Below are 10,000 nucleotides of genomic sequence, written 5' to 3'. Positions count from 1 at the left end.
GTGCTGGGGGGTACAGCAAACCCCAGCAATCCTGCCACACCCCACTCAGTGCTGGGGGTACAGCAAACCCCAGCAATCCTGCCCCATCCCCTTCAGTGCTGGGGGTACAGAAACCCCAGCAACCCTGCCCCACCCCCTCAGTGCTGGGGGTACAGCAAACCCCAGCAATCCTGCCCCACCCCCTTCAGTGCTGGGGGGTACAGCAAACCCCAGCAATCCTGCCCCACCCCCTCAGTGCTGGGGGGTACAGCAAACCCCAGCAATCCTGCCCCACCCCCTTCAGTGCTGGGGGGTACAGCAAACCCCAGCAATCCTGCCCCACCCCCTTCAGTGCTGGGGGTACAGTAAACCCCATCAATCCTGCCCCACCTCCCTCAGCGCTGGGGGTACAGCAAACCCCAGCAATCCTGCCCCACCCCTTCAGCCCTGGGGTGGTACAGTAAACCCCAGCAATCCTGCCCCACCCCCCTCAGTGCTGGGGGTACAGCAAACCCCAGCAATCCTGCTGTACTGACTGGTTTTGTGTGTCAACTTGACACAAGCTGGAGCTATCACAGAGAAAGGAGCCTCAATTTCAGAAATGCCTTCATGAGACGCAGCTGTAAGGCATTTTCTCAATTAGTGTTCAAGGGGGGAGGGTCTGTTGTGGGTGGTGCCATCCCTGGGCTGGTGGTCCTGGGTTCTATAAGAGAGCAAGCTGAGCAAGCCAGTAAGAAACATCCCTCCATGGCCCCTGCATCAGCTCCTGCTTCCTGACCTGCTTGAGTTACAGTCCTGACTTCCTTTGGTGATGAACAGCAACATGGAAGTGTAAGCTGAATAAACGCTCTCCTCCACAATTGCTTCTTGGTCCTGATGTTTGTGCAGGAATAGGAACCCTGACTAAGACACCTGCCCCACCCCCCTCAGCGCTGGCATACAGGCAAAGGGAGCACATGACATGCTCTCTGCCCTCCATGGCTAGTTCCAATTGCCAACCTTACAAACCTAGAATCACCTATGAAGAGAGTTTCAGTGAGAGATTGCTAAATCCGGCTGGACCGTGGGCATGCCTGTCACAGACTTCTCTTTAATTGGATTAACTGTGGTGGGAAGACCCATGCCACAGTGGGCGGTGGCATTCTCTGGGCTTGGGACCTGGACTGAGTAAGAAGAGGATCTGAACGTGACATACGAATGCACTCATTATTATGTGTTCTCGACTGTGGGTGTGATGCCACTAGATGCTTTGAAGTCCTGCTGTCTTGACTTCTGAGCTATGGTGAACTGTAACCTGGAATTGTGAGCTGTGAGCTGAAATAAACCCTTCCTTCCCTATATGACTAATTTTTATCACAGTGACGGCAGTCCGAATACAACTAATGGGCTTCTCTTTAACTTTCCAGTCTGCACACAAGACAGACATCAAGTAAGAGGACATACGATGACAAACCTTTCTACTGTGATTAAAAACTCTCTGACTTCCAAATTTGGTTCAACTCTAAGGATTTAGAATAATTGAAAACATGGGTTGGTGATGTAGCAGTGACATGCGATCCTACTGATAGCACGTTCCCCTGACCAAGTCGCTAAGCATACATTAGTAAATCATAAGATGCAATTCCCTGCCCCACCTCCCTGAGTGCTGGGGGAAAGTGTGGTGGGACTGACAGAAAGGCTGCAGGCTTCCAGGACACTGACATTCCTAGAGCACATACTTACCGACACCAGTGACCACCGCCTTCTCCCTTAGCAGGAAGCCACACCATTGTAAGCTTCTGATCCCTTGCCCCTAGCTCCTGAGTATTGGCCTTAAAATTATGAACTACCACTAACTACTGGTTTATGTCTGACAGGGGGATCCTACATGCTACACATGCAGTCTGCCAATTGAGCTACGTTTTCACCCCCAATGTCTGCACATTTCATATGAGTATGGGTTTAGCACAATTCTCTGAGTCTAAATGTGCTGGCTAGGAATGACCCATAACTGTAACCCGGCGTGCCCTTATTGTGTGTTAACTATGAAAATCGAGGCAGGCGTCTGTGAGATGCTTGTCTCGCCTTGTGAGGAGGTGGGGTCTTTACACAGATGCCCATGCGGTTACAGGACAGGTTGAGTGAGTACCTTGTTTCTCAAGGCTGGATCTGCCCCTGCTTCCAGGAGCAGGGCAACTGTTTTAACATTCCCACTGAGCACTGCTGCGTGGAGAGCCGAGGTCCCGTTCTAAGAGAGAGAATGAGAGCGTGTGTCAGGAGCTGAGCCCAGCCCTCAGCGGTTTTGCCCGGCTTTCATCACACTGTGTGAGTGACAAGAGCAGCACAGTCTTACTCCCGGGTGTCTTCCCCCTTACTTCCTAAAGTCTCATCAGCACTATTAGGGGTGGGGACCGATACTGAGCCCAGCAGTTCTTTATCAGATGTTAGCAAGAAGGGGGTCTAAAAGTGGAAACGAAGGAATGTTTCCAGCGTGGATATAATACACTGTCATCCCAGGGAAAAGGTTTGTATGCCCTGATGTATCCCAAGGGCACAGCCATGCCACAGTGTCAACTTAGAAGAGAATCAGTGCCCTCTATTTAACAAACAGTCGGCTGGCTGCCCGTGGGTTAGCTTAACCCACTGCTGCTTTTCTCTTATGTCCCGAAGGCGAAGACTATTTTGCACATTTTATATTGCACACACCCAGATATAAAATGTTATCAATATTACCCATGAATTACCACTATGGATGGCAGCCACATTTGTTTGCTGTCAGCTTCTCTGGATACCTGGGGATGGCAGAACTGGCCTGCTGCAGTAGGAACTGCAGGTTCACAGAGCCAGTGCGCCTGGTGACTCACGGGGGCAGTTGCTGACTCTGTGCTGGGTACACAGCAGCACAGAAATACTTCCATCCAAAATGACTCAAACCTAACAAAGCAGTTCCAGTCTCCGGATACACGTTTTCTGAGGTTCCCAGATGTTTGTGGCTAATTTTGATACTTAAATTAACCAAGCAGAGTGGGTCTCTCCTGAGGATGATGGAGACACGGGGTATCCTTTGATGTCCCAAAGCTTCTAAAGCGATATCAATAGTGCACTTTCCTGTCTTTAGCGTCAACTATACTATTTGTTCCTAAAGACTAGGTATGAGGAGACTGTGCTATTTACCATCTCCCCATTCCACCTGGACCCATGGACCCCCATCTGATGACAACCCAGTTCTCTCTCAGTCTCCAGTATGTCTTGTCTAGTCTCTATCTTATTTTGACAGAATGGCATAACTTCTTTTTAGGCCGTACCTTCAAAATACCGAGAGTAGGGGAGAATTTGAGCAGCTCCTTGATGACATCGTTATACCCTTTGTTGGCCGCCTTCAGCAATGCTGTCGTGCCATCCTGAAGCAGAGGGGACACAGGGACTATTGTTAACATGTTTGTGCTGGCTGAGGACTAAGGTCAGTTGACAAATCAGCATGTCTCAGTCTAGGGCAGGTTAGAGCACAGGGGCAGTGGTTCTGCATGAGGGCGCCATCCACAGTGGGGGACTGCTGTCTGCTAAGTCAGACATACCTCTAGGCCTGGAGAACACTGTCAGGGACAGGGTGACGTCAGGACCATATGTAAGCTATTGATTGACCCAAGAGGCCTCCTCTGCTCTTCATGACTCAGCAGAGATTGTTTACCTGTCTTTAATAATTTATGTGTGCTATTGTTACAGCCTTGGAACTGTATTCTGTCTTGACTTCACCTGCCCAGTGTGTTTATTTGCCTGTGTATGGTGGTGGTAACCCGGGAAGAATAGGCTACAAATTTGATTACTCTTTTAGAAAATGCATAGATAACTTAAAAAAAATCCATCTTTAATGATCATTAATTATTTGGCTCAAAAAGAGACTTTCTAAATCATCAGTTTCCTGTTTGCTTTAACACATCAATGGCGGTGCTGGGAGGCCGGCTTCTGAGCTGTCTTCAGTCAGCCAGGAGAGGAGCCTCTGGAATGGGAAGGAGGAGAAGGGTGTGATAGGGGAGTTTTCTGATCTCAGAGGTGACAGGAACAGGAACAGCGCCTTCATATTTCCCCTTCCTGAGCTTAGGCTTCATAGGCACCTTTGTAAAGGTGCTAAGGACAGATGTCAGACACAAGGAGCCACCAGGCTCTTAACCTAGTATCCTTCGAATCTCCCTCCTCTGGGCAGCCTGCTACAAGCCAGCAGGATTAAGGGCAGATGCCTGAGGGATGATGCCCAGGGATTTGCAGCAGCGAGAGCAGCGGGGTGCATCAGGGGCTCTGCCTGAATCCACTTCATAGGTCCTGCATGTTCCTTTCATGCCCTAGGTTAAGTAATCCGTACCCCTTCCCAGCTCCTCCAGAAATCGTATCAGATGGAGGAGGGAGAAGCTGACCACACCTGCAAACTCTCTGCTCAGTTGAACTTTGTTTTCCTGCTCAAGAGCAGAGTTGGAAGACCAGTCTGCAGGTGGGAGGTGGGGGCGCTGTCTACTCACGTTGCGAGCGGCATCACGGTCAGCTCCCCGCAGCAGCATCACGCGCACCACCTCGCTGTGACCCATCTGGGATGCGATCCACAGAGGCGCGGTGCCATCCTGTGGGGGAAAAGAAGGTGGCCAGTGTAACAGGCGTCCAGTCACCCATCTACGCACTCGGAATACCAGCTCTCTGAGTCCGAAAGATCCACTCTCCAGCTGATCTGCGTACCCAATAGGGGTAGAGACAAGGCTGAGCGGTGAACCTGGGACCACGGGATGGCGTTCGTGCCTGGGCGACCTCACACTGTTCATGCCGAACTTGTCTTATACAAACGGTCTTTCCCCACTTCTCTTTAGAGACAGAATCTCAAGTACTTTAGATTGGATGCAAACTCAATATATAGCCGATGACTAGAAGATGACTAGAATCCTCGCATCCCCTGCCTCTACCTAGGGAGTGCTGGAATTACACCACCATACTACGTTATGTAGCACTATATTGAACCCAAGGCTTCCTGCGTGTAAGCAAGCACTCTGTTACCCTATAGGCTGGGTCCATGGGGAATCTCCAGGAACCAGTGCGCTCCAGGACCAGAAAGGCCACACAGATTCAGAAAGGTGTCCCCCTCCCCCATACCTGACTGGTAGCCTGATATCTGAGAATGAGTTCTCTTTTGGAAAGAAGATCAGGAAGAGGGTGGAGGATCCAGAACTGGAAAAACTGAAGCCATCATGCTAATATATCCCGAGACTCTGGATTACCATCTACCGATGGGAATGAGGACTAAAGAGTGAGATGATACAACGATAAACTAAGTCACATCTTCTGCCGTAGGGAGGAGGAGTTTCAATCCAAGCATACCAACTGATGTTGGAGCACAGTCTCCGTAGATTGCCATTCTGGCAAAGATCAGAGGGTGGACTTTCGAGCTGGGTAGTTGAAAACAGCAAACTGAAAGGCCAGGAGGATCTGAGGTAAAGAGAATGTTGGTGTCTATGTCTTGGTAGAGGTGGGGAAGGAGGACCTCAAACAAAGAACAGAGGGCTAAAGACGCCGAGCCTGCTTCATGCTTCCTTTACACTGCTCTTGGTCTCCTGGATATACTCTTTTTTAAAAAAAATATATATATTTACTTATTTCATGTATGTAGGTACACTGTCGCTGTCTTCAGACACACCAGAAGAGGGCATCGATCGAATGGTTGTGAGCCACCATGTGGTTGCTGGGATTTGAACTCAGGACCTCTGAAAGAGTAGTCAGTGTTCTTAACCACTGAGCCATCTCTCCAGCCCCTGGATCCACTCTTGAGGGTGGATGTTATCATTAACAAGGTACAATTTGTATTAAAAGCACACATTAAAAGTACAAACTAAAAAATTGCTTATTATTTATAAAAGAACTTCCACAATTTTTCCTTTGATTTCTCAAATTCATTTTGTCTCTGTTTTCAAAGGAAAGTCTAGAGGAAGAGATAAGGTTGAGATTCCTGTACAATTGCACGTGAGGGTGAATGAGAAGTGTGCCCATGGCCTAGGAGAAGGGACCAACTTTGGTCAAACTCATAGATGGGGTCATAGCTCAGTTGGGCCTTGAAGGAAGACCAGGATTTTGCCAGGTAGCAGGACAAACATGCATTTCAGTGCCATGGACAGGTGTGGTGTGTCACGCAGAGTGAGGGTGCCTTGGCATATGGTTCTAGACAGAGACAACAGAAGAGGTCTGAGTTCCTGCCTGCTCTGGGTCTGTTTTGTCCTTTGTGGATGTCTCCACCAGAGGGCAGCCAGGGAAGGGAGATGGGCTGCCTTGTGAGTGTGCTTGTCAAAGGTTGTTTTTTAGTAAAATTGCCCATAGAAAAGACATTCCCATTGACAACAATTATCAGCACTGTCAATTTATAACAGTCACGGCAATGCTCGGATCTATCACCTTGACTGGAAAGAACAGCAGCAAACACCCAGTCAGCATTTCTTGCTTGTGAGACCGTGCCCCTCAGCCTCAGTATCTTCTGCAAACGTGTGACCTTGCAGACACTACTGGGGACCAAGCACATGCAAAGGCGGTGAACACAACGATCCCAGATGCTTAGAAAAGGCTGCTGGAGCTGAGCACTGTTTACCACGAACAGCGCAAACCCTTGATTAGACTTCCGGTTTCTGGAGCTCTTCCTCTGGATTTCATTTACCAAGTCTCCTGAAGACCCCATACCAAAACTGGATAGGGAGTAGCCAGGCCCTACCGACTGGCTAAGGACATGTGGGGTCTCTGGTGTATCGCAGTATTAATGACCACTTCTCCAGATTTGACATGGAAACCCAGAGAGTATGTGTCCGATCATACTGTCAAGTCCAACCATTTGCTGTCTAGGTGACTAAGAGAGTCCTCTCTTTGGCTGTCCTGGACCTTGCTATGAACTCACAGAGGTCCACTTGCTCCTGCCTCTTGAGTGCTGGGAATAAATGTATCACCACTCCCAGTGCCTTCCTTTTCATGATAAAGGTGGAATACAAGTCAATTTGTTTCTCTTTTCTGGGATTTTTGGAGTGAATTGGAATGGGCAAAAAGATATTTAAATACTTGTGACCACTTCTAGACAAAAAATTGTTTAAAAATGTTTTAAGTGGAACAAATCAGTGTGAAGTGGAAGTTATGCACTCCACAGATCTCTCTCTCTCTCTCTCTCTCTCTCTCTCTCTCTCTCTCTCTCTCTCTCTCTTTCTGTGGGTGTGTGTGTGTGTGTGTGTGTGTGTGTGTGTGTGTGTGTGAATGGGCAGGTGTATGCTCATAATATACATGAGGGCTCATGGGCATGTGTATGTATATGTGCATATGGAGGTTTAAAGAAGAAAAACGAAAGAAAAGTCAGAGGCAGTGGCTGACGTTTAGCATTGTGTCCACACCCAGTGAAAGAAGATTTAGACTCAGGCCGTAATCACAGGGAAGAGGACAAACAGATGATAGGCACGTGGGGACTGGAGGCCAAGGAAAGAGCAGGAAGTACGAGGGCTGCATAAGACATTAACCCAATAAATCGTGATGTGTTGCCTGTACCTGAAGGTTTTAACACTGGCTGATAATTACAGAACAAACTCAAGGGCCAACCAGATAGCTAATAGGGTAGCTTTTGCATTCCCTACCAAATCTATTGCTGTTTGGGCTACATCTAATACATTTTATAGGTGGAGGGGTATATACACCGTTCATGTTAGAGACTAATCTATAATCTTAAATAGGTTTCTAAAACCTGCTTAGAAAAAGACAGCAACCCACTCAGTTCCCAAGGATCTGAACACAAACATGAAATGCTCTATTTTCCCTGCTTCTATGGCATTCCAGTCCGTAGGCATGACCATTTTCCTCTGTAGGTTTTCACCCTCATAGTCTCGGGGACCAATTCTGTTATTAGAGGGGTGGCCAGTTTCAGACACAAGTAACTACGGTAACAAGACAACTTTGCTACCAGTGTTAGTCCAACCCACAGGCACTGGGAATATTTTATATCATTTTCATAGCAATTCTGGAGGGAAGTCACCATTGCTATCTTGAGTTTACAAATGAAAAGCAGCTGAGGCCCAGGGAAAGGGAATCGCTATCATGTAAAACTAGACTCTCTCACTCCCTGTGTAGCCTTTTGACTTCAGCACCTCTGCCTGAAGACTTGAGCTGGCTCCATAGCCACTCTCCATCTCCCTTCTAGTTTCCAATCATGGGCCATTGGGGGCCACAGACCTCCAGACCTCCCTGGTGCTTTGCCCACGTCACAGTGTATTTTCTGGTAGTCAACAGGCTTTTCCAAGTGCCCACCATGTTCAGAGGGACTGAGATGGCCAGTGCCCTCCACCAGTGTTCTTCTGGGCTCTGCTCCAGTATCCACGTGCTTGGAATCCTATACCAGTCTGGAAGCTCTTGTCTCTCCCACTTCACACATGCCCCCAAGCTTGGAACCCGAGAGAATCGCTACTTTCTGGGTTCCAGCAATTCTGTGTCCAGATGAAGGCTTCTGTTGCGACAGTGGTTCTCAACCTTCCTAATGCTGAGACCCCTTAATACAGTTTCTTAGGTTCTGGTGACTCCCCGCCCCCAAGCAGAAATTACTTTCATTGCTACTTCATATCTGAAATTTTGCTACTGTTATGAATTGTGTTTTTTTTAAATATAAAGGGTTTGTGTCTTTGTTTTAAAGATTTATCTATTTATCAAGTACACCATAGCTGTCTTCAGACATACCAGAAAAGGGCATCAGATCTCATTACAGATGGCTGTGAGTCACCGTGTGGTTTCTGGGATTTGAACTCAGGACCTCTGGAAGAGCATTCAATGCTCTTAACCATTGAGCCATCTCTCCAGCCCTACTGTTAGGAATTGTAATATAAACATCTGTGTTTGCCAATGGTCTTAGGTATCCTCTGTGAAAAGGTTGTTTGATCTCTCCCCAGAGGGGCTGTGAGACACAGGTTGAGAACCACTGCATTAGGGCATACACTCACTAGCTGGTCTTTCTATCAAATGCTGTAGAAATACTGACAAGCAAAGGAGGAGGCCTAGGTAGACAAGTGAATCAGAGTCAGCCTAATGCTGGGAAAACAAGGCCAGGCTTGGCCGCTCTAGAAAAGACTGCTTTAGTGATGTGGGTGAGTTGAGCTGGGAGAAGTATGTCAAGTATGTGGTTAAGAGAACAATGGCTAAGTGAACACATTCACCACTGATTAAAAACGTTCTCCTTGAGAAGGACGTGTGGAGGAAGAAACACAAACGAGTTTCCCAGGTGACCATGAATTTCCATGATCCCTGCAACTCTTGACCTATGGAGCAGGAAGGAACATCTCAAGCTGACACTGTTCTGACTGTGGCTTGCTCTGCGATCACAGTTCCTCAGCACAAAGCACTAAAAAGGTCTGTTTAGTTCTCAGGAGGGAAAGTTATAAGGAGAAGCCATTCTTTCTACAGTGCTGACTCCCTGACATCACATCAAATGTCATATGAGGGATTCTCAGCTACTCCATTAGCGTCTTGTTAAAGATGTTAATGGAAGAACTCCGCAGAATGGTGTATGTGTGTTGTGCGTGTTATATATTGTATATGTGTGGTGTATGTGATTTGTGTGTGCATGTGTGTGTTGTATATGTGTGTTGTGTGTGTATTGTACATGTATGTTATGTATATTGTGTGTTGTATAGCATGTGGTTGTGTGTTGTGTAGTATGTGTGTTGTGTCTTGTGTGAGGTGTGTATTGTGTATGTGTGTGTGTGTGTGTGTGTGTGTGTGTGTGTGTATGTGTATGTGCGAAGATGGGTGCCCATAGAGGTCAGAATGGGTATGTGTGCAAGTGTGCACGTATGTGGACAAGTATGATAGCCTGAGTTTGAACTTCAGCACTGCATAAAAGCTGGGTGTGGTGGCATGTGCTTCTAACCCCAGAGCTGGGGAGGGGAAGGAGGGAATCCCTGTGACTCACTGACCAGATCCTCTAATAGAAAGTTCCAGGTTCCAGGGAGAGACTGTCTCAAAAGAGAAGGTGGGTGGCTCCTGAGGAAGGACACCTGAGATTGAC

The 10,000-nt window shown here is 47.8% G+C and overlaps 1 protein-coding gene across 3 annotated transcripts in view; it reads right to left on the bottom strand.

Moving 5' to 3' along the window:
• Positions 1 to 10,000, bottom strand: part of Ankrd29 (ankyrin repeat domain 29) — a 52,508-nt gene that overhangs the window by 8,007 nt on the left and 34,501 nt on the right. For all 3 annotated transcript variants that reach the window (XM_032885804.1, XM_032885805.1, XM_032885806.1), the window contains 3 exons: positions 4,470 to 4,568; positions 3,264 to 3,359; positions 2,108 to 2,206 (listed from right to left, as the gene is read on the bottom strand). In XM_032885804.1, the coding sequence (XP_032741695.1) occupies positions 2,108 to 2,206; positions 3,264 to 3,359; positions 4,470 to 4,568 (294 nt within the window). The remainder of the gene's footprint in view (positions 1 to 2,107; positions 2,207 to 3,263; positions 3,360 to 4,469; positions 4,569 to 10,000) is intronic.

The sequence above is a fragment of the Rattus rattus genome, chromosome 15 (genome assembly GCF_011064425.1).
Source record: "Rattus rattus isolate New Zealand chromosome 15, Rrattus_CSIRO_v1, whole genome shotgun sequence".
In the NCBI taxonomy this organism is placed as follows: Eukaryota; Metazoa; Chordata; class Mammalia; order Rodentia; family Muridae; genus Rattus; species Rattus rattus.
Note: the sequence above shows the minus strand (reverse complement) of the source record. Positions and strands in the feature narration are given on the sequence as shown.